General features: G+C 49.3%; 1 protein-coding gene across 6 annotated transcripts in view; it reads left to right on the plus strand.

Annotated features, from left to right (window-relative positions):
- Nucleotides 1-24016, plus strand: part of LOC149301409 (active breakpoint cluster region-related protein) — a 59331-nt gene that overhangs the window by 24305 nt on the left and 11010 nt on the right. For 4 of the 6 annotated variants that reach the window (XM_089484401.1, XM_089484400.1, XM_089484397.1 and 1 more), the window contains exons 3-16: nucleotides 5116-5220; nucleotides 7568-7753; nucleotides 8171-8278; nucleotides 9473-9533; nucleotides 11885-11937; nucleotides 12078-12218; nucleotides 13059-13180; nucleotides 13929-14094; nucleotides 14205-14327; nucleotides 14660-14735; nucleotides 15479-15583; nucleotides 16502-16576; nucleotides 16819-16916; nucleotides 17592-17723. In XM_089484401.1, coding sequence (XP_089340527.1) covers nucleotides 5116-5220; nucleotides 7568-7753; nucleotides 8171-8278; nucleotides 9473-9533; nucleotides 11885-11937; nucleotides 12078-12218; nucleotides 13059-13180; nucleotides 13929-14094; nucleotides 14205-14327; nucleotides 14660-14735; nucleotides 15479-15583; nucleotides 16502-16576; nucleotides 16819-16916; nucleotides 17592-17723 — 1551 coding nt within the window. Of the gene's footprint in view, nucleotides 1-1665; nucleotides 1812-5115; nucleotides 5221-7567; nucleotides 7754-8170; nucleotides 8279-9472; nucleotides 9534-11884; nucleotides 11938-12077; nucleotides 12219-13058; nucleotides 13181-13928; nucleotides 14095-14204; nucleotides 14328-14659; nucleotides 14736-15478; nucleotides 15584-16501; nucleotides 16577-16818; nucleotides 16917-17591; nucleotides 17724-22571; nucleotides 22916-24016 lie in introns of those variants that run through there. The other 2 variants (XM_089484399.1, XM_089484402.1) reach the window with 2 other exon arrangements.

Below are 24016 nucleotides of genomic sequence, written 5' to 3' on the forward strand. Positions count from 1 at the left end.
GGATCTCTCAGCGGAGGGTGGTTTTTCCAGCTCCCGTCCAAGCGGATTTCTGGACTTGCCACCCTAGTCTTTTCTTGCGTGGCAGAGAGAGAGAGGAAAGAATGAGCATCCTGTGCAAACCGTGCAGTTTTGTGGCTTTCTTCATTCAGTTCTTTGTGTATCTATATAGCTGCATACACTCATTTTATTGTTGCTTTGCGCCTTCGAGTCATTTCTGAATGAGGATGACCCTAAGGCAAACCTATTTTTTTGGCAAGATTTGTCCCGAGTGGGTTTGAGGATGAGAGGGTATGACTTGCCCAAGGCCACCCAGTGCGTTTTCATGGCCGATTGGGGATTCGAACCCCGGTCTCCAGAGTCGTCGTCCAATTCTCAAACGGCACTACTCTCTGCTTTCTCTCAGTTGACCTTTTCGATCCCGCAAAGATGGGCTCTCTTTACGCGAGACTCCTTTCATTTGCTTCTAGCGTTGTCACACAAAGTTGTGACCGCTTTGGCTCTTAAGAGGTGCAGCTGGCACAATTAAAATGTTCTTTCCCCTTTACTTATTTGTCTTGCTTTCTTTGGGGCCAGACGCGCGGCCTTCTGCGTTTGCAGGCGTCTTCCTCCGACCCTCCCGAGAAGGGTTCTGCGTTGCTCAAAAGCTTGCCTGTATTGCCAGGTTTCCGTTTCTTGCCACCTGGGAAATCGGGAGACGCCGATCCTGCTTGCGCCATATTTAAAAGGCTTAAAATTCAACTGTGCCAGCATGCAGTTTGCAGGCTGCTGTTCTCCTTTGCCTTTACATCATGCAGAGTTCTGCAATGCCCAAGATCCCAGCTCTTGCTGTAACCACTCACCCATACCGCCCTGATTGGTCTCACCTGTTTTGCCAAAGCAGTGTGGCTTCCAGGTGAGTTCTCTTCCAGGTGACGCCTCTCACTCTCTCTCTCTCTCTTCCTAGGTCAGATTTGGGCCCCTCCTTTTTCTTCCCCTTTTCTATGGGACTTGAGTGAACTCAGGCTTCCTTCTCTTCCTCTCTGCTCTTGTCTTTCTATTCTCTTTTTTTCTTTCCCCTCCTGCGTCTGCCATCCGCTTCCTCCTTCTCCGCCTCCTCCTCTTTCTTCTTCTTCTTCAACAGCCCACACTTCCTCAAAGGAGCAAGAGTGGTAACCCTCTCTCTCTCCGAAAAGCCCTCCTCTTCCATCCATCCCTCCCTCTTTCTCTTCCTTTCTCTTCTCTCCTGGCACCAGCCGCCTTTGCCAACCCCACCTCTGCAGCCTGGCATTTCCTGCCCCAAAGTGTGCAAGGCAGCTCTGAAGTGGCAGTGGCATATACAGCTTTGAAAACAAACCCTCAAATATATCTGCCACCCGAAGCCGGGCACCAGGAAGGGGTTAAGCTAAGCCAGCCTGGTCTTGGCAGGGCTTCCTTCCTCCTCTCTTTCTCACTGGAGTTTGGCTTCACAAACTGGCACGGCTTTAGGGAACTTGAACTGAGCTGCACCTCCTTTGACCCCCAACTTGGGGGCCCTGGGAGCAAGGGTTTGGTTGTCTTCACCCCTGGGCATGGCTGCTTTGCTCCGGCAGAGGAGGAGGAGGCGTCAGTGCCAAGCGTTGGAGGTGGCAGTGCCGGGCCTGGCTGCCACCTTGCCCTAGAGGTGGGTGCCTTCTTGGTTGCCCAAAGTGAGTGGGTGCAGCTCAGGGGCCATGCAGGAGGAAGAAGAAGTCATCGGCTACTTGGACAAAATCCTAGAAGACGAAGAGGAGGAGGAAGGCGGCGAGGAAGAGCGGCTGGGCACCTTCACCCCCCATGGATTGGCGCCTTGCAAGGTGGGAAGAAGGAGGCCTCGAAGGCCGGAGTTGAGGGTTTGGGGGGAGATGCGCCTCTTGACCCTTTTCTTCTTGTTTAGTGGTGTTTTGTTGGTCTGCTTGGCATTGCTGGCGCTGCCGGAACCAGAGTTGCTTCCTTTTGCCCAGAGGGGCTGAACCTCTGTTCATGGGTCTCGATATTTCATTATCTGTTTCCTTTCTGTGGCTTCGATGTGGCTCTTCTCCACTAAGACAGATCTCAATTTCAAAAAGAGGCACGACTTGGAACAGGCCGCCTTCTCTGGCAAGGCCTTATTGATTCCTAGGCTCTTGGGTAGAACCCAGATCTTCGAGGGGTCCAAGCCTCCATCACTAACTCTGAAAGTAGTAGTAGTGGTAGTAATAATAATAATAATAATAATAATAATAATGCTTTACACTAAAATTAACTCCCTTTGGCTCTGTTAGTGTGCCGGAATAACAGTGGGGCCAAGAACAGTGTGCAATTTCTAAGCAAACTCATCTCAATTTTATTAGTATTGACCATTTGTGGTTATTGTGTGACTTCAAGTCCTTTCTGACTTATGGCGACCCTATCATGGGGTTTCCTGGGGCTGAGAGAGTGTGACTTGCCCAAGCTCACCCAGTGGGTTTCCATGGCCGAGCGGAGAATTGAATCTTGATCTGCGCAGTCGTAGTCTGATGCTGAAACCACTACACCAGGTGTCCCCAAACCGTGCCCTTGAAGAGATTGTGTCAGCCGTGTTGGCCAATAATCTGGGATTCTGGGAGCTGGAGTCCAAAATCCCTTAAAGGGCACAGTTTGGGAACCACTGCAGTACATCATGCTTGCTTTGCTCCGATGATGATGATGATGATGATGATGATGATGGGTTTGGGTCTTGCAGCTAGTTCTAGACATAGGTCATGGTGCAGGTACAAAAGGCAAGCTTTTTTCTGGTTGAGAAACCAAGTACCTTTCCTGTCCTATTGGCAGGCATCCCTAGTGGCACCGATATTTCAGTGGGCAATGAATGGCCCAGTGCCCTGCCTTGAGCCGATTTGTATGGATTGGGCTTCCGTTGTAGATTTATGTGTTGCATTTGCCCCAGGAGAGGTGTGTGTGTGTGTGTGTGTGTGTGTATGTATTTGTGTGAAGGGAGACAAGAGACACAGTGGGCCCTTGTTATGCGCTGGGGTTTGGTTCCAGGACCCCCGTGGATAACAAAATCCATGGATGCTCAAGTCCCATTAAATACAACGGCATAGCAAAATAGTGTGCCTTATACAAAATGGCAGAATCAAGGTTTGCTATTTGGACTTTATACATTTGGGGAATATTTTCAAGACATGGATACTTGAATCCATAGATTAAAAAAAAACCATGGATAAGGAGGGCCGACTGTAGTTCTTCCCTAGGAGGGCTTAACAAGGGGCTAGACTCAGCCTAAACTACCTAAACCTAAACCTTGCCTGTCCTCAAAGGTTTTCCCCTCTACCCATAACTTGTGGTTCCTTGCCAAAGTGGAGAGCGAACATCACTCCGTGCATGGGCCGAAACAACTGAGAAGTAAAATCACTTTGCACATGGGCAGAAAACATTGGGAAGTAAAACCACTCTGTGCAAGGACAGAACTGGGGCTAGATAACCTCAGGGCCCTTGCCTTCCCCTTCCACCTCTGCTCTTACTCCAAATCGCGCCATTTTTGGCGCACTTGTTGTAAAAACAGGTGCCCGGTGCCGCACCTTTGGGAAAAAAGAAAACCCATAGCTTACCATCTCTGGAGTTTAATGTTCAAGGAGGTGGAGGTTAAGGGTGCGATAAGACTCTTTGTTTGGGTAGGGAAGGACTGAGGCGGCGAGATTGCGGTGCGCAGTTGCTTCTCTCCTTCCAGCCTTTGACTATGGCAAACCTGCCTGGTTCAAGTTTCCGAAATCTTAGCCCTTCCTTCCAAATTCTTAGGATCCTACCATTTTCGGAACCTAAATTTGAGCACCATACTTTGAATTGCATTCTTTTCTTCTCCAGTTTTTGCAAGCATAAGGTATGAGTGTGGGAGCCTGGGAGGGAGACCCGCGTTCAAATCCTGGCTCAGCCATAGAAACCCCATAGGCAAGTCACACTCTCTCAGCCTCAGGGGAAGGCGAGGGCAAACCTCCTCTGAACGAACCTTGCCAAGAAATAGGTTTGTCTTAGGTTCGCCATAAGTCGGAACTGACTTGAAGATACACAACAAACATGGTGTAGAGGTTTGAGCATTGGATGAGGGCACTGCAAGACAAGGATTCGAATCTCGGCTTGGGCATGGAAACCTCTTTGGTGGCCATAGCCGAGTCGCACTCTCTGAACCTCAGAGCATGGCAATGGCAAAGGCAAACCCCCTTTTGCTAACAAACCCTGCAATAGGTTTGCTTTCAGATTGCCATCAAACACAACTCGGAGGCACATAACAACGAAAAACAGCGAGGAAAGCTGCGTTGTGGGTCCTTTTCGGGCGGCTGTAGGATGCTTACGTGGGTTGCTGGTCGTGCCAACAGCTGTGCCAAGCCTGTGGGCCAAATGCAGCCACGGCTGTGGGCATGTTTTGGGCGTGTGTTTGGAAACAGTTGTCGGTTTGCGTCGGGCCCTGTTTGGGGAACGAGATGGGAAGGTTTCGACGGGACGCGAATGGGAGACAAGTCCCAGCAGCTCCCAAATTTAGGCGCAGAGCATGTGGGAGGGACGAAAAATACAGATGGCTTTCTTTTTTGGAAGTCCCAGCATCCCCAACCAGCTGAACACTTGTTCTCCTCCAAAGTAAACTCTTCCAAGTTTGGTGGAAATTTAAGACCGAATTACAGCCAGTCAAGGAGGGGGGAAAGGGAAAGACCTCAGATCCCTGCCCTAAGACGCTTATAATCTAAATTTAGACAAGCGTCCAAGAGGAAAGGGAGGAGCGGAATGAGAACAGGCCGTTTTAATGCCTCCTCTGGCTTCGTGGTTTGTTGGGCGGAGGGTGCCCAGAAGGCCAGAAATGCTATATGCATCCCAAATTTACGTCTCAATCGTCTTCCCTTGGAAAAGGGGGAAAGGCAAAGAAAGCTTAAAAGAGAAACACACTGAAAATGCCCCAAAATATATGTCATAAAAGAAGAGTTTCATCTGGTTATAGGATTGCTGTTCCTTTTGCACTTAATTCGGGAGATGTGACTTTGTGGCATTCTGGTTTTTAAAGAAAGTAATTAAACAGTAACTGTTTTAATTCCTTGCGAACAAGGAATTAGTTAGCATAAACTAAGGTAACTTGAGCAAGCCTCCTCATATTCTTTCTTCTACGTTTTGCAGAGCGAACACGATGCCGGGAAAGGCGTGGATATGCGAAGAGTGGTCCTCAAGGATTTCTTGGCCAATGAAGAGATGTACATAAACCAACTGGAGGCACTGTTGCTGGTGAGTTGGGACAAGGGAAGAAGAAGCCATTTTGAGAGGTGACAAAAGGGTGACCCTACAACTGGAGGTGGTCCATCTCTGGGTTTGTGGTCCACCTCCAGGCGGGACTCAAGGGTACACATTCTCCAGTTTTGGGGAGCCCAGTTCAAGAGGGAAGAGCTAGGTGCAAATCTAGGAGAGTACCACCTTCTCCCTTCTGAAGTTGACACTTGCAGGTAGACCACCTTTGAAGAGGAAGGCTCCATTTTGGAAGCTATCCCAACCAGGAGGTTTGGAGCCAGCCTTGTGTCACCACGACAGCACCGTCTTTTAGGAATTACACTCAGGATTCTGGTGCTTCCTCAGCTAACCACGACTTTAAAAAAAGCAGTCTTCGAAACCGCTCTGAGTTAGCGGCCATCGCCGCCGTATCTTGTGGCTGCGGATTCCGATCACGCGTCCCGACGGCTGTAACGTCTTCCGCAGAGTCCTTCTCTCGTGGCCTCATTTGGTTTTGTATTTATAGCTTCTGCTTCCTTTTTTTTTTGTCCGAGTCGGAGCTGGACTGCTTTTGCGCAATGGCTGTGTGGGTGGAGGATGGGTGTGCGCTGTTGGCTCTCCTTCCATGTTTTGAAGCAGGCGGTGAAACCTCTGAAACGTGAACGTCGTGACACATCCCCATTGCTACGACTCCCAAGGAGGGATCCCAAAACACCAGCAGCAGTGGTGTGCTCTGTTAGAAAACCTATTGTAGTCATTTCCATCTCCATCCAGGAATGGATCTCAGTGACCCTCTTAGGACCAAACCACCATAACAGGCTTTGCATCGAAGCAAAGAAAGCGCACAATGAAATATTGATGGTGGGATGATATATCTCACAAACACACAGAGACACATACACACAGCTAGCTAAGGGATAATATCAATATTCCTGCTAGGCCAATGCTGGGAACTCTGGATCCAGTACATGGCTGATCCTGTTGGGATCTATAGCTCCAAGCCAAATGCACCAGAGTTGGGAATGAAGTGGCTCCCCAAAGGTTGTTGGACTGGAACTCCCAGCGGCCCTAAGCTTAGCCAATGCGAAGGAAAGCTGGGAGTTGCAGTCCTACAACATCAGGACTGTTTCCATCCCTGCTATTCACAGTCACCTGGAAGTAAAGAACCACAGAGGCTTGGGAATTCTGGGGGTTGTAGTCCCAAAAGCAACTTCTCTAATGAAGATCTTGGTCTTATAGAGAGAGTGCATCTTACCGGATTTGTGAGAGGTGCTCAGAGTTGTGTGTGTATGTGTATAAAACTGGTATACTGCAATAACGCTGGGGGAGAAGAGAGAATGAGGTATGGGCAATGCAGTCCTTAGACCAGGGGTCGGCAACCTACGGCCCGTGGGCCGGATCTGGCCCAGCGAGGTCTTGGGACCGGCTCCAGCCTGGTCCTGCCACCGATTGCTGCCCCCGCTGCAGCTTCCACGCCGCTCTGGGCACCATTTTGAGTTCGACCCCCCAGTTGTCTGAGGGACAGCAACCCGGCCCCCAGCTCAAAAAGGTTGCCTACCCCTGCCTTAGACCCTTGGCTTCCTTCTTTAAAATGTGAACCATGTTCCTAGCTCTCATGATGGCAAAGTGTACAGTCAAAGGTCAAGGGCCAGTTTGGACCTGATGTTCCAGTCAAGCAAGGAAGACCTAGAAAGCAGGACCAAGGCTAAAATGTCACAACCTCCCAGAGGTGGCCTTAGATAGATGCCACAACCTCCCAGAGGTGGCCTTAGATAGATGCAGGCAAAGTCCAAAGCCCAAATGCAAGGCAGGAGAAAATAAGTCAAGGCAATTCGACAACAAAAACAAAACACAGAGCAAGGTGGGGCAAGTGTTGAGGGCAAAGAGCCATGGATTGCAAAGTCTGAAGTTCAGGAGCACTGTTGCTGTTAGCAATCTTGCCGCCCAAGGATTGCGGGTGCATCTACACTGGAGAAATAATGCAGTTTGACCCACTTTAAGGGCTGTAGCTGCATCCTATGAAACCCTGGGAGTATTAGTTTTACAAGGTCTCTAGCCTTCTTTGCCAAAGAGGGCTGGTGCCTCACCAAACTACAAATCCCGGGATTCTCTAGGATTGATGGAGTTGTGGCTGTTAAAGTGGTGCCAAACTAACCAAATTAGGCATTAAAAGGGCACAGCATACAGTTATCCCTGATGAAGCATGATGCTTACATCACATTTTTCATTACATTACATTACATTTCTTTAGTGGTTTAGTTAAGTTTGTTTTGTCGCCGTCGTTTGGCTTAGATATATTTGTATAAAGTAAGTTTCTGGTGGTGTTTAGGTTTAATAAAAATGGTTCTTCCCCTTGCGTTCTCCGCAGCCGATGAAGCCCCTGAAGGCGACGGCAACCACCTCCCAGCCTGTCCTCACCCTCCAGCAGATCGAGACCATCTTCTACAAAATCCAGGACATTTACGAGATCCACAAGGAGTTCTACGACAGCCTCTGGCCCCAAGTCCAGGACTGGGATAGCAGCGTCGTCCTGGGCCACCTTTTCCAAAAGCTGGTGGGTACCATTTGGCTCCGTTCCGACCGGAGATGGTTTGGTTGTGGTCCTTCCAGTTGCTTCTGATCAATGAGGATCCTAACACAAACCTATCAAGGAGTTGTTCAGAGGGAGGGTTGCTTTGCTTTCCTCCGTGTCTGAGAGAGTAGGGTTTGCCCCAAGTCACCCTTTCCGTGGCTTTCTTGGATGCCCATAAAAGGGGGAGAATTATCATTATCATTCTTCTTCTCCATATTCATGGACAAGAAGAATGATAAGACACCTCTTAGTGGAAGGATGGGAGAAGATTATTGATCGCACCCTTTGTTGGCTTCCCATTGAATGTTGTTGTGGTTGTTGTGTGCCTTCAAGTTGTTCCTGACTTATGGCACCCCTAAGGTGAACCTATCATGGGGTTTTCTTTCCTCCCCGCAATAGGCCAGCCAGTTGGGGGTGTACAAGGCCTTTGTGGACAACTACAAAATTGCGTTGGAGACAGCCGAGAAGTGCAGCCAGAGCAACAACCAGTTCCAGAAAATCTCAGAGGTGAGAAGCCATTAGCAGTATCATCCATAATGTTGTTTCTTATGACCCACGGAGGAAAAAAGGAAAGAAAAAGCGACATGCGTGGAGATAACCTTGCTTATCATCTACAGCAACCCTGCAAGGTGGGTCAGGAGGAATGTGGGGATGTATAAATTAGGTCTCTGCCCCATGGACGTTCCAGAATGGGACTGCTGTCCCCTTCGATTTCCAACCCTGTTGTGAAAGGCTAAGTAGCCGTTGACCTTTACTATTTGTGAAACAGGAATGCACGTTGCACAACAAATTTGAGCCCTGTTGTGTTGGGGTGTGTGTGTCTCTGGGTATTTTGATCCTATTCCCCACTGTGAGGGGAGAGTCTTTGCAGAGATCTAAAACTTCCATCTACGTTTCTCTCTCTCCAGACTTTGGGGAACGTTCTGCTCTGTTTCCTTACCCATCTGTTGGCTTAATTGCTTTTATTTTGCTCCGGGGGGCATTCGAAGAAGCTGGAACCTTTTTTGCATGGACCAGAGCAGGGCTTATGGAGGGGAGAATTTGGAGAGCAAAAATCACGGAGGGTAGCAACTAGAACCTCCATGTCCAAGAGCAGTCTCCCACCTATTGCTGGGATGCAGAGAGCATGTGAGGAAAGGCGATGGGCATTTGGGTCTGATGCTGAAAGGGAATTTTTAGGGCTCTTCAGATCCTGCTGTCTGTTGCATCCCACTCTTTGCACCCAAAAGCTGCTCCGAGGATGCTGTGTATCTATGCGCACCTAAAAGGCTGCACTGTGTGTGTATGTGTTCCCTACCCCTCTGCTCAGCATATATTATAGCTGCAATGTAAGTGGTACATGAGAGCTTCACATACACAACCAGAAACCCCCACCTTCTATCTCTGCCATGGTCAACTCCCTTGGACCCTAAGAAGACCCTATCAGGGGGGTTTTCTGGGCAAGTTTCTTCCAAGGGGGTTTGCCCTTGCCATCCTCTGAGGCTGAGAGAGTGTGGTTTACCCTCCCATTATGGTCTTGGCCTGCGCTGAGTTTGTTAAATCCTTTCAAATTAAGGAAGGAGGTGAAGAGACAGGGAGGGGAAACAATTAGAATTTGGAAGCAGAAATTTTGCCTCATTGGACCTAGCCTCTGAGCATATGAAGATGGCCGTTTCCTTGCCCTTCTCTCTCAAAAACGTCCTCATTGTTCCCTTTCGACAGGAGTTGAAAGTGAAGGGGCCAAAGGATTCGAAAGAAAGCCACACCTCGGTCACCATGGAAGGTATGGATCCTTTTTCTTTTTGGTCTCTGGTGAGTGCTTTTCATGTGGGAGTGTGATCAAGTGTGCAAAATCATGTGTGTGAAATCCTTTGTATGCCTTCCCCCTGGCTTCTCCCATTCCTCTGGTGACCCATGCCCATGAATTATGGATAATTACCTGCCCATATTGGGGAAAAAACCCCGAAGCCTTTGTGTCCGTAGGGGGAGAGAGCGAGGAAGGGGAGGGGGATGCATCTCTTTATAATGCTGGCTGCGTCCAGACAGCCCCCTCGCATCCCCTCCTCTCCCTCCGCCTTCTCCTTCCCTTCCACCGGCTGGCTTTGTCGTCCTGGGCACCGACAGCCGCTGGAACACCGATGGAGCTGGGCGCGATGGCCACACCGAGGAAAGCGCGCCATGGAGATCCTACTCATCATCCGCTTTTGCTGTAACTGCACCTACGGTGGGCGTGACGCCGGTTCTTCTTGCCCGGTTTCTTTTAGGGCTGGTGGTAGGATCGGAGACGCTTGGGGGATGTGGGGACTTCTTTCCGACACCTTGGGGGGGGGGTCACTTCTGAGGGTCTTCATTTTGGATGCTTTCAGAGGACCCCCTTCCCATGGGGGAGAACCAAAGCTTTGTCTCTGCAGGTTTGGCTTAAGTGAGGTGTGGTGGTTTCTTAGAAGGACTAGCGGCTCTTTCTTTCTTTCTTTGTTCCAGAATTGCAACTTGGTAATGCCTTTGTTCCTCCTAAGCAAAATTCAGATACCACTGAGGTTAGACCTAAAAGCGAAGGAGGCAGTTGAGGAGTATCTAGGGATTACTGCTAGGGCTGTGGGAGAAGGTTTAGGGGTCCCAGTGTCCCCCAGTTATTTCCTTCTGCCTTCCACTGGGGACGTGTCAGCTTTGCACCCCAGTTAGCGCATGGTTTTGTGGATTCTTCTCCCCCCCCCCCCCCCCGCGTATATTTCTGAAGATCCAAGCTCTTTTGGGTTCCAAAGCTTAGTAGGGAAAAGTGGCACGCTTTGTCTCCGTTCCGCCCCGAAACCTCATCTGGTTTAGTCAAAAAGGTGTTACTTGGACATGGTGGCGGCAATGCTCATCTCTCCACACCCGTCCATTGTCACCTCCTGGTGGTTTGGCTTTGTGGGACATCCTTTGGCCTTGTAGCCATGACAACGAGAGGCTGTCTCCGCGGCCGCTGGACCACCATCCTATCTGTCTTTATCTGCCAGAGTCTTGTTCCCCAATTTGTAAAGGGGATTTGTGAGTCAGTCCTTGTCGCTTCTTGTTGGATGCATTGCCTTCTGCTTTGCCTCTCCTTTCACGTGGCTCTTGGCACATACTTTGTGGCGTTGAGCCACTCTTTTCAGATACGTGACGGAGATGCCCTACCTCAAAGCCAGAGATTTGGGGGTGCGTGCCATAAACAGGCACTGGATTTTCAGTCATTTACTTTTCATTTTTACCACTTTTTAGTGGCAAAATCCATAGGAGGGGATGGTGACACCTTTGGCACCTGTACCCCCTTGAAAATTGGGTGGCCCCAAACCTCCCTTTGCAAAGGGGGCTCCCATGAGAAACATTTCTGATCATTGGGGAAAATAGACGCTCCTTACATTTCCATCCGTAGTACCTCTCTTTCTTTGCCGTCACGGTTTACATTTTGGGAGGGGTGCGCGCATGCAGGTTTACAGCCAGAAGTTTGTGCCGTCATCCATTCACCAGCCTTTAACAGACTCTTTGTTCTTTCTTGCTGCAACCGACGACCATAGCTACCCTGCTGGAAAGATGATTTCATGCGCTGGCTCGCATTAGCGTGCCAGCGGTGTCGGAGGGGGTGTGTAGCACGGGTGGATTTCCTCATTTGAAATCCGCCTCAGAACAAGACTCAGGATTGTTGTGTTGTCGCGCCTGTTTGCTTCAGCTTTGGCTTTTGGAGAAGTGGTTTCCGAAAAGGGGGAAATCCAGCGCGTGTGTCTAGAGACCAGAGCGAGAATTGAGCAAACTTCCAAATATGTATTTGAAAGGCCCAAATGTACCAAGAACTTCTCCACCTTCTGCCTTATTCTTCCTTTTGGTGGTGTCACATTTTGCAGTACTAGGGTGGATTTTCCTTATTATACAGCTTCCATGTCAGTGGGATGGTGAATCCACTCCACATTTTGTTTACAGTATCTCTCCAAGAAGAGGTTTAGCACCAAGGTGTGTTCATTTAAAGTGAACAAAACCCCAGGATGGATTCACTGCTTTTCTGACATGGGAGGTGCCAGCCCCTGGGGTTTCCGGGTTATCATCAGAATATTAGTAGGTAGACAGATGGTTCGATCATGTCTCTTATCAGTTATCTTTCTCTCTTTGCCCAAATTGCAGCGTTGCTGTACAAACCTATAAACCGTGTGACCCGCAGCACTCTTGTGTTACATGTGAGTATATGATGAAGGAGGGGAAGTGTTGTGCATGTTCCATGATTCTTATGTTTAGCTCCCAGCCTTCCACAAACAGTTGGGGGGGTGTGTTTCTGACACTGTGACCCACCCCAATCTCACAGCTGCTTCCTTTCCAGGATTTGTTGAAGCACACGCCCTCCGACCACCCCGACTACCCGCTGCTCCAGGATGCCCTCCGCATCTCCCAAAACTTCCTCTCCAGCATCAACGAAGACATCGACCCGCGCAGGACGGCCGTCACCACGCCCAAAGGAGAGGTACAAGGCAAGGGGCAGAGGGCAGAGAGAGATGGGGGAGAGCCCTTGGCCCCCTGGATGCATCCACACTGTAGGAATGATGCAGTTTGGCACCCCTTTTAACTTCCATGGGCTCCATCTTACAGAATCCTGGAGTCTTGGGCAGAGAAGGCTAAGGACTTTGGGAAACCAAATAATAAATCTAGCCAAGAAAATTCTGGAATGGGGTCCCCATATTAGTGACCGTGTGGTTTATTGATCTGAGTGTTGGATTAGGATGGTGAGAGACTGGGGTTCAATTCCCTGCTCGTCCATGGAAACCCGTTGGGTAACCTTGGGGAAGTTACACTCTCTCACAGCCTCAGAGGAAGGCAAGGGCACACCTCTTTTAGAGAAATCTGGTGATGGTAACAGTTGTGGTAACAGTAGTGGTTCGAGTGTTGGACCAGGATTCCCGGAGACTAGGGTTCAAACCACAGCTTGGTCATGGTAACCCACTTGGGTGAGACATACTCTCAGCCTCAGAGGAAAGGAATAGCAAATTGCTTTCTTAGTGGAGAAGGGAGGGACATCCTTTGGATGGGTTGCTCCTCTCATTTGCTCCAATAGGCAAGAAAGACCTTTTCGGCATCCTCCCTGAGGGAGCAAATGTCAGTCTTATTCCTACCTCTGGCTCCAATAGCATGCAAATTCTGCCATGATAGGTTCCATAAACTGGAAATGACTTGGAGGCAAATAACACCACAAAGCCCCAATGAGCCCCATCCTATCTGATGCGGGGGATGCATTTCCAGAGGAGCAAATGAAGATCTCTTTCTGCCCTGTCCCTTAATGCTTTCCCTCTTTCTCTCCTCCTTGCAGACCCGGCAGCTGGTCAAAGATGGCTTCCTGGTGGAACTGGCGGAAGGATCCCGGAAGCTACGCCACGTTTTCCTCTTCACGGACGTCCTTCTTTGCGCCAAGCTGAAGAAGACCGGAGTGGGGTGAGGCTTGGGTGAGGCCTGGGATGGGTGGCGGGGAGAAGGTTGTGTTGGTAACTCCCTGTGGCTCCAGTGAAGAACCTGGAGACGGTGAAGATGCTGGGAAGAAAGGTCAGAGGCACTGGGGAACAAAGGAGAGGCTACGGTTCTGCCATCTGCAGATATCTGAAGTGCTGTCCTGGGGAGAAAATCCATTAGCTCCCAAAGCAATACAGACTGAATCTCCCTTATCCGCAATCCTGAAATCCAAAAATACTGCCTTCAGGCTATGTGTATAAGCTGCCTTGAGTCCCTATACCGGGAGAAAGGTGGGATACAAACAAATAAAACATCCTTTCTGAGCTAGCGGCTGAGAAAGGATGGAGTTAGCTTGAGATTTCCCTTAGGAAGGAATTCAACAATTTAGGGGCTGCTACAAAGGTGCCCCATCTATGCACCACTGGGTTGAATGGCTGCCTGTTAGTGACGCTGTAGAAGTAGTAGGGGTTAAGCTAGAGTGTCTGTAAGGTCCTTTCCGTCCTCATGGTCCTTTACATATGGCTCAAAGGACCCCACACCCAAGTAGTGAAGAAAGTCCTTGACGTCTGTGCCAAGGGCAGGGGAGGCCACTCCCTCGGCTAGTGGCTGCCATCTTGTTAGCCTTGGCAAGGTGTCCTGCGTCTCTTCCAAATGGACAGCCTCAACAGCAGTCTCTGTGTGTGTGTGTGTGTGGTGTGGGCTGCCCCAATTGATGTCTTCCATCCTTTTGTAGGAAACACCAGCAGTACGACTGCAAGTGGTACATGCCTCTGGCGGAGCTGGTCTTCCCCTCGTTGGAAGAGTCGGACTCTTGCCCGCATGTCCATGCCATGCCTGACCACGATCTGGAGGACATGAAGATGAAGATCTCCTCGATGAAGAGCGAGGTGCAGAAAGAGGTACGGACTGGTTGTGTCTCCCTCATCTCTATTTCAAAATATCCCCAAACTCAAAATTTTCTTTTTCATGGGTCATGCTTTATTTGTCTCCTCTTTCTTTTGCTCTGCAGAAGGCCAACAAAGGACAGAGTCGAGCTATGGAGCGGCTCAAGAAGAAGATGTTTGACAATGAGTTCTGGCTGCTGCTCAACTCGCCCTCCATCCCCTTCCGGATCCATAACCGCAATGGAAAGGTACGAGGAGGTTGTGTCTGAGAGGGAGAAGAACGGTTTGGGGAAGGAGATTATGGATATGGGATGCAGGGGAGATTTGGAGAGTTGGCTCAGCAAAAGAGATGGACGGCCTCACTAGAAAAGGCAGTGGTGCTTGGTAAGGGAGAAGGCAGCAGGAAAAGAGGAAGGCAGCATGTTTCAGATGGATAGACTCAAGGAAGCCCCAAAGGCTGGTGTGAGTTTCCAAGACCTGAGCAGGTTTATTCCTTTGAGGCTTTTCATTCATAGTGTCACCATAAGCCACCACTCCTGTTGCCATACCCAGCCTGAGTGCCATCTTGTTTTCCTTCCAGAGCTACTTGTTCCTCCTATCGTCTGACTATGAGCGGGCGGAGTGGAGGGAAGCCATCCAGAAACTCCAAAAGAAGGGTGAGGAATGAACTCTAGTGCTTTCTATGCTCTGCTCTAGTCACTGGTATTGCCTGAAAGCCCCCCAGTTCAAAATGATCTCCCTGTTTGAATCAGTCCAGCTCCTACCAATGAGTATTTCCACTGCCACTGTCTCTCAGCCTCAGGGGATAGCAATGGCAAACCCCTCTGAAAGAAACTGCCAAGAAAACTCCATGATAGGATCGCCTGAGGATCGCCATAAGTCAAAGATGACTTGAAGGCACACAGCAACAACAAATATAAACGATAGAGCTAGTATGGCGTAGTGGTTCGAGCCCCTTGATGGCAGAATCTGTCTCGCCAACACTTGGTTTAAAAAATAAACAGCACCTCTAGTTCTTTCCATCCTCGGTAGGAAGAGCGATAGAAACCTTATTAAATTCTTATCGAAAAGCAACGGAAATGAGACTCTCTCCTGTCCTTGCTGAATATGGTTTCCTCTGTGTTAACTCTCCATTGCCCCCTGCTGATCATTTGTCTTTACAAACTCCTTGCAAAGTTTCAGAGCCAGACGCCCCTTGATGCGCCAGACTACGGTGCCCATCATCCCCAGGCGGTGTAGCTGTGGGTGGTAGGGATTGTAGTCCAACACATGAAGAGCACGATCGGTTGGGGAAGATCGTCAGGAGAGGGTTTGTTTTGGTAGCGTGTGGGAGATGCTCCATAAGGGACCGTCCCTGTTCCATCCCGAGTATCTTATTGTTCACTCTCCTTCTGAACAGATCTCCAAACCTTTGTGCTAAGCTCCGTCGAGCTTCAGGTGCTGACGGGTTCCTGCTTTAAGTTACGCACGGTGCATAATATTCCAGTCACCAGCAATAAGGACGGTGAGTAACTCCTTTGCCCATGTTCCCCTGGGTCCCCCCCACTCCCTGGACCTGCACCCTCCTCACCTTGATATTCTCCATTAACTATGAAGGTGGGATTGTTCCGCTTTTCTGGATTCAAGGGAGCTGTCTATGGGGATGGTCAGTAGTCCCTAAAGACCCAAGTATTAATTTGCTTTCCTCGCCGTGTGGTGAAGAGAGCGGTCAACGGTTATGAATCAAGAGGGCTGAATGGAGCCTCCGTGTTTAGAAGTCTGCTATCTTTGGAGAAGTCTGACTTCTCCCTCGAAGACAAGATGACTAAAGTGAAGCTGTTGTGCTTCGGACATAGCATCAAATGGCGAGACCGCATCTCTTTCAGCCATGACATTTCTAGGTCCTCACCTAAATGTGCATGTTGTAAAGCTTTTGGGCTACAAATCCCACACACCACTCCTTCGTCGGTGTTTTATCCTGGTTAATGGACAAAGGTTATCAGACTTTGGACATGTCACAAGATGACACAGTCTTCGGATAACAATTTGTTCTCGGCAGACAGCAGAAAAGAGTATCGGCTTCAACGCCGTGCGTTGCTGGATTCCCCAAACCACCTGTTTTTTCCTCCATGGGAAGCAAGCTGTTGGACTTGATCCAGAGGACGTTTGCTCTTCTCCCGGAGGAATTCCTCACTGTGTTCTGATGAATTGCCTGGATTAATAGGACAACGTGGTTCAGCTCAGCGTCTTGCTCCCTCCAGGGAACGAGCCAGAAACCACTGGCAGATCTGTCCACCACAAACAACTAAATCGGCCATAGTTATTAGTGTCTTTGGGGACTGGAAAAATAAGCATCCCAGTGCCTTTTAAAAAGTCAAATGCCACGTTGGGCATATTTAGAAATGGCAATAATCTAACAGCCCCTCCGCTTCTTCTTTTGCAGACGACGATTCTCCGGGGATGTATGGCTTTTTGCATGTCATCGTCCATTCTGCCAAGGGCTTCAAACAATCTGCCAGTAAGTGCCAACTCTGGGCTATTATTATTATTATGGAGGAAGTATTGTAACTACTTTAATCATTTTTAATATCTGCACTGTGCATTTTGATTTAAGTTCTTCTGGGAGAAAGGTGGGAGGTTTGGATAGATGCGTATTTAGCAAGAAGGAAACCTGGCCTAAAATGAAATCCCTTCCTGTTCTTGGTACCCAAGGAGAGAGGCCTTCCCCACTCATGCACCTCTTTCCTTTCTTATTCCTAGACCTTTATTGCACCCTGGAAGTGGACTCCTTCGGGTACTTTGTCAGCAAAGCCAAGACCCGGGTGTTCAGAGACACAACCGAGCCTCAGTGGAATGAGGTGAGCAAGACCAAGGCAGTTGGATGGCTTGTTGGTGGCCAAAATCACAAAGTATGGAAACTTCTAGTCACTCCTCAGAGGTTAGGAGCAACCTGTGGTGCATCTGAGCATGCACAGAATACATTTGCCCCCAATAGAGCACCCTTCCTTTCTGATTTCTGCAACAGCACCTTGAGAGCAATAATCTTTACACTGTGCAGCAGTGTTCACCAGTCGTATTTCTGACTTCCTATAAGTTCATTGAGGTGGAATTCAGAGACATAACCATGTTAGTCTGGAATATCAAGGACCTTGCAGCAGCTTTGAGACTAACTGTGAAAGAAGTTGTAGCATAAGCTTTTGCACACGTAGATCTACTTCCCCAGATGCAAGGAGTGATCCGGTGCCCAGGAGAAGTTGCCACTTCTTCACCGTTACCACAAGTTATGCATTTCTATGGCTATTCACATAGTCTGATGCCCTTCATGGGCACCCATGCGCTGCATGCATCTGAGGAAGCAGACCAAGTCTGCGAATGTTTGTGCTACAACTTCTTCCACCCAGTTCATATCAAAGATGGTACAAGATCCCTTTGCGTACTGAAAATAAGTTTATTGTTAGTCATATTTCTCCTCCTGATGCCGCAAATGGTGCCTCTCAGACACACACACCATTTACTTTTTGCCATTTCGGCAGGAATTTGAGATTGAACTGGAGGGCTCCCAGACGCTGCGGATCCTCTGCTACGAGAAATGCTACGACAAGAGCAAAATGAACAAGGACAACAACGAAATCGTGGACAAGATTGTCGGCAAGGGACAAGTCCAGGTAGGACTTTTGGGGTGAGGAGGAGGAGGAGGAAGAAAGGGGGGAGCACAGCTTTTGAACAAGTTGAAAGCATTTGCTTCTGGCACTTGCTCACCGTATTGGAAGAGCCCTTTCGTCGCTGTTTCCTGTTGCAACATTTGAAGCGGCTGAATCCCTCATTGCATTACTTGTTGTTTTTGATTTGAATTTGAAAAGTAATAAGAGTGATAAAAGGAAGGACAGCACACTTCCATCTCTTCCAAGAAAGTAACATGACAGGTAGCAATGTCCCTTGTGACTCATTACTACTAAGCTCTGCTAGAGATTGCCTGTCTCCTGTGTGCCACCCAGTTGCTGGCAGTGCCCTTTCCTTTGCACCAGTCCAGCAGGTTCTTTGTGGGCGTTCACAAAGCTCTCTGGAGCGGAGCCTGGAGATAATCTGGTTTCTGATAAAAAAGACATAGGCCTGTTACAGACTGCCAAAATAAAGCTGCTTGGGGTCTCTTTGGAGGTATGCTGTTTAAATGATGCATAGGTCCTAAGAGTCTGAAGGTTGTGCCAAAGCCACACTCCATTCCTAAGCAGCTTTGGTGCAGCTTCCGGATTCTTAGGATGCATGCATCATTTAAACAGTATACCTCCAAAGAGGCCCGAAGCAGCTTTATTTTGGCAGTCTGTAACAGGCCATAAGTCTGGATCGCAAAATGGACTGCGTCTGCTTCAGAAATGTGGTAGTTTTTTAGAGATGTCCAACCTGTGGCTAGACATTTGAACTCGCAACACCCCAGCCTTTCATTTGGGATTGAGTTGCTGTCTCTTTCAAGTATTTTGGACGCAAGGGAGAATTCTCTGGACCCACAGACTTCAGGCCTTAACACCTCCTGGTCTCAACCTAAGGGATAATAGGTAACACCCATCATCCACTGAAGAATGTGGGCAATAGAGTCCTCTAAGCTGCCCACCTTAGATGTAGCTTGTCTTTTCTTTTAAGCAACTAAAGAAGGCAGAGGCTGAACCATTTAGGAAACTTATTTCCATAGGTTATTTGCATATATATATATATATAGACTGAGTCTCCCTTATCTAGAATTCCGATATCTGAAATATGCCTAAATCCAAAGTTGTCCATATGGATGGCTGAGAGAGTGATGCCTTTCTGACCGTTCAATGTACACACACTTGGTTCCATGCCCCAAATGATTAAAAATACGGTGTATAAGGCTATGCATATATAAGGTGTATATGAAATATAAATGAATTTTGTGTGTAGACATCTGTCCCGTCTCCAAGATATCTTTGCAGCCAGAAAGGCTGGACTGGTTGGATGTCTGCCTTAACCAGTAACAAAGTGGGAGGATGGCATCGCATCTCCCTGGGCGGCCATCTCCCAGCATCTTTCCTCCCCTTCGATTTTATCCCGCCGTCGCACTGGCAACGGTTGCTAAGGCGATGGCTGAGCCTCATCCTGATTGGGCAAGGAGGAGAATGGGATTGGGTACCAGGGTGAAAAGGGATGTCGACCCGACGCGAGCGGAGAGAGGTGATGTACAAAGCTGTTTGCACAGTGCGAAGCAGAAGGTGTCGGTTTGTGTCGTCTTGTGGGTGGCAGGTCTGGCTTGACATGTCGGCTCCTGGCATGGCTCTCCTTCCCTAGTTTATAATCCCAGCGATGCCAGCATGGTCCTGTGGTTTGAATGTCGGACTAGGACTCTGGGAGACCAGGGTTCGAATCCCTGCTCAGACTTTGGAAGCACATCAGGGGCCCTTGAGCAAGTCACACTCTCTCAGCCACAGAGGGAGGCAGTGGCAAATCTCCTCTAAGGAAAACCCTAGGATAAAGTTGCCCCAAGTCAGAGGCGAAGGTGCATAACAACCTCACACAGCCCTCTTTAAGTGAGAACATCATGTTCAGAGGCGGTCTCCAATGCTGCCTCTCTTCATGCGGTTTCCTGGGAGTAACTCCCATTGAACTCAGTCCGCTTTTCTTCAGAGGAGGCCTGTGGAGGGTTGAACTCTCTGGGAGCTGAAACCTAGCCAGGCTTCGAAATAATAAAGGGATGCGGGCATGCATTTATATATGTATGAGTGCAAATAAGCGCTCCGTTTTTGACACGCCACAGGCTTGAAAGCGATGACTTATTTATGATGATTTTGTTGCACGATCCTATTTAACAGTTGTCTCGCATGTGCCACCGGCGTAAAATAGCCTACGGAAACAGCAAACGCTGATTCTGACAGTTGCAACAGATAGCAGGAAGCCTCTCTTCTTGTTCTGCTAAGCTCATTTGTAAAGAAATGCGTCTCTTTCCAGATGTGTATTTTGGGTATTTGTCGTAAAGTCAACCCTCTGAATGAATCCCTTCTTCTTCTTTTCCTTCTGTCTCACCAAGCATGATCCACTTTTCCGGTGAGCTGCTTCATCTAGTGATACGTCCAAAGTGCAATAGCCTCGGTTCAGTCATCTTGGCTTCTAAGGAGAGTTTGACTTGCTCTAGCTTCCTTTAAGCCGATTGAGGCAGCCGCCTCATGCCATTGATTCTAGTTCTCATCTTTTGCAAATTTTGCTGGCCATGGGGTGGGCTTTTTTTGTGAATGGAGAAAAATGCCCATGGAGGGAGAGAGATGTGTGCTTTCTTCTTCTCTGCAGCCCTCAAACCTGGGTTAGCTGTTGAAAACCGCAGAATTAATGCAGCTTGACATGGCTTTAACTGTCATGGCTCCATCCTGTGGAATCCTGGATTTGCAGTTTGTTGTGGCACCGGAGGCCCCCGACAGAAGGCTAAACGGCTCGCAAAACTAAATCACAGCACCGAGCCTCGGCAGATAAAGCAGTGTCAAACTGCATTAATTCCGCAGTGGAGACGCAGCCCACGAAACAGAAGAGCAGTCCCAGCATGCAAATCCTGCTGTATTGCCACTTGGATGAAGCAGGTGGGAGCAGAAGAAACACTTCAAAGTCTCCATTGTCTCCTCCTCTTCCTCCTTCTCCTACTTCCTCTCCTGCTCCATCCATTCCTCCTCCTCCTCTCCTCTTCCTTCTCCTTCCTTCCTCCTCCTCCTTCCTTGTTTTCCTCCTCCTCCCATTCCTCCTCTTCTTTCTCCTTCCTCTCTCCTTCCTCCTCCCTCTTCTTTCTTCTTCTTCCTCTCCTTCTCCTCCTTCCTCTCCTCTTCCATCCATTTCTCCTCTTCTTTCTCCTTCCTTCCTCCTCCTCCTTCCTTGTTTTCCTCCTCCTTCCATTCCTCCTCTTCCTTCTCCTTCCTCTCCCTTCCTTCCTCCTCCCTCTTCTTTCTTCTTCTTCCTCTCCTTCTCCTCCTTCCTCTCCTCCTCCATCCATTTCTCCTCTTCCTTCTCCTTCCTCTTCCTTCCTTCCTTCCTTCCTCTTCCTCGTTCTTCCTCTCTTCCTCCATCCATTCCTCCTCTTCCTCTCCATTCTCCTTCCTCTCCCTTCCTTCTCCTCCTTCCCCTTCCCTCCTCCTTCTCCTTCCTATGCCATCCCCTCCTCCTTTCTCCTTCCCTCCATCCTCCCCCCACAACATACCTCCTGCTTTTCTTCTCCCCAGTGATTCCCCCTCCGTCCCCATCCTTTCAGTGACCCGGCTCCTCTGCCCCCCAACGATGCCCTAGACTACTGGAGCCCCTGGAATGGGAACCAGATGTCTTGGGGGGCTCCTCTCCTCCTTGCTTGCAAATCCCATTCAGGGGGGTTGATGGATTGCTGGCTTGTGGAGAGTGGGTTAAGTGGGTTAAGGCATCGGCTGGGGCCGAGATGGCTGCTTCTTCACCCTCCTTAAAATCAGGGCCGGTCCCTTGGCTTGGGGTTTTCTTTTTGTGGGGGAAGGCAGGCAGTCAGCTCCTTGGCCATTCGTTTCTCATTTGCACAGGAATGCCGTCCCAGTCAACAGAGGGAACGTTTGGCCAATATGTAGAGGTTAACTCTAAGGGACCAGGAGAGAAAGAGAGAGGTTGATCAAAGCTTGGATTTCTTTTGCAGCTATTGACAGCATCAAGCCCCGAGGCCCCATTGTGGAAGACTGGTTTCGAAGGGGGGATTTAAAAAGGAAGGGTGTCATATTTTGCATTCAGATGCACAGCTGCAGAACGCTTGGAGGGGAGGGTGCCTCTGAGCATGCACAAAAGGCGAACTTATAACTCATACCTGCCGCTTCAGGCGTCAAACCGCAACAACAGCCATAAATCTGGTCTTCGCTCAGCCTGGCCTCCTTCTCAGGGTTGTTTTGTACATAAAACGTGGCCTGGCGCATGCTCTGCTCTTTGAAGGAAGGGAAAGGTGTGTTATATATTCATAAAGCAACAAACTTCCATCTCAGGTTCAGAACAGAATTGTGTATCGATGTCTTTCACACCACAACAACCTGGGATGCTGAAATGGATGGACAGATGGATGGAGAGACTTTTAAGAAAGTCTTCACATGCCAATGCAAAATGTGCTTGTCATATATTTTCAATATCTGTCTATCCATCTGTCTTGATTTCCTTACATAACACGCGTGCCAACCTCCCAGTGTGCTGGTTTTATATGTGCATGTGTGAACATATACTTGGCTCTGTAGCTTGTTTTGCTTCCTTGTGACCTTCCCAGGGGGAAAGGTCTGTGTGTTGTGTGTTTTTGTGTGGGACCTGGGTGCAAGAATCTGGCGGAGACAGACAGGTGGTTAATTTCAGTGCATCCTCCCAATGCCCTTTTCCCCAAGGCTGTGGAGTGAACGGCTGCTAACCCTCCTCCGGGGAAGTCTCTGCCAGGCCAGCCTGGCATGGGAGAGGTTAACCCAGTGGGGAGGCGTGGGGAAGGGAGGAGAGATGCTGTCAAGCTTTGGGGCTGCTTTCGGCACACTTCTTGTGCATAACACCCCTCTGGGAGGATGCTGAGCCACAACAGAGCGCCTTTCTGCCAGGGCCAGGGATTCCCAAGTCTTGCCCTGAGGAAGCTGGCACACCCCTGAACCTGCTGGTCATCTGGAAATGCTCCTGGCCACAACCTGCTAACTGGAAGAGGGGCTTTTCTACTGTTGTCCTACTGGCTTGGGTTGTTTCGGCCAGCAAGATGACCCAGGTCCTGGTGCAGCCGGACCGCCACCTCAGCCCAGACCATTGCTCCCTGGACAGTCTGGAGGAAGCCCCCGAGGGCAAGCGGACCCCCAACACTGGCGCCAGGCTGTGGGGAAGAGTGCGCAGCAAGCTGCTTCGTCAAAAGGTGTGCCCCCCCTTTTTCCCTTGTGTGCTTTATTTCTGGTGTGGGTGGAGAGGAAGCATTGGCAAGGCAGGCACCCCCTTTGTGTGGGGCTGCCTTTAATGCTTTGAGGCAATTCGGAGCAGGAATCGCTGCAGCAAAGACCTGCCAAAGAAGGGGAAATGTGTCCAGTTCCCCAAAGTCCACACGAGTTTGTAGTTCTTTCTCACTCTCTTATGGTGCCACCTTCCCTGTTGTGTGCTCTTTCCCTCTCTAGGCTTTCTTTCTTTCTTTGTCCAGTTACCTAAAGTCCATGTCAATCTGTAGTTCTTTCTTGCTCTCCTATGATGCCACCTTCTCCATTGTATGTTCTTTCCCTCTCTAGGTCCCCTTCCTTCCTTCCTTCCTTCCTTCCTTCCTTCCTTCCTTGTCTAATTACCCAAAGTCCACATCAATTTGTAGCTCTCTCTTTCTCTCTATCCTATAATGCCACCTTCTCCATTATCTGTTCTTTTCCTCTCATGGAGACCCTATGGATGAGACCTCTCCAAGACTCATATATTGGTGCTGAGATGCTTCAGGCCCTTTCTTGTTGGCATGGCCTGTCCAGGGTTTGGAGGAGCTGGTCAAGAGACCTGGGTTCAAATTCCAGTCTTGTAAAGGAGACCCTCGAGCCACAAATGTGCTACGGTTGTGGGGATAAGGGGGATCTGTCTCCTCTGTGGCTGTAACTAGAGGTAGGTTACTTCTCTGGACTACAGTTTCCAGCAGCCTTTGGTCACCAGGGCTGTGATAGCAGGGCAATTCATAACACTAGTACAACAGAGGAAAAATCCTTTTGCACTCCACAAAGAGCCATCTCTCTCCCACCTGCATTTTTGGGGGGATGCTGGAGCAAAGCTTGGGTGCTGGAGGGAGCGTTGCAGCCCCTTGTTTTAGCTGGGCTCAAAACAGAGCCTGCCTCTCTCTCTCTTTCTCTCCTCTCCCATTCTCTTTCCCCCTTCCTTTGCTCTCTCTGACTTTCTCTCCCTCCTTGGCTTGCTGACATGCAGGGAATGTGAGAAGAGGCTTTTCTACACAACTGGAACTTGCTCGTTTTTCAAAGGTGACAATGGAGGGAGGTCA

This window comes from Sceloporus occidentalis, unplaced genomic scaffold (genome assembly GCF_023333645.1).
Source record: "Sceloporus occidentalis isolate IW3139 unplaced genomic scaffold, rSceOcc1.0.p SCAF_21, whole genome shotgun sequence".
Lineage (NCBI taxonomy): Eukaryota > Metazoa > Chordata > Lepidosauria > Squamata > Phrynosomatidae > Sceloporus > Sceloporus occidentalis.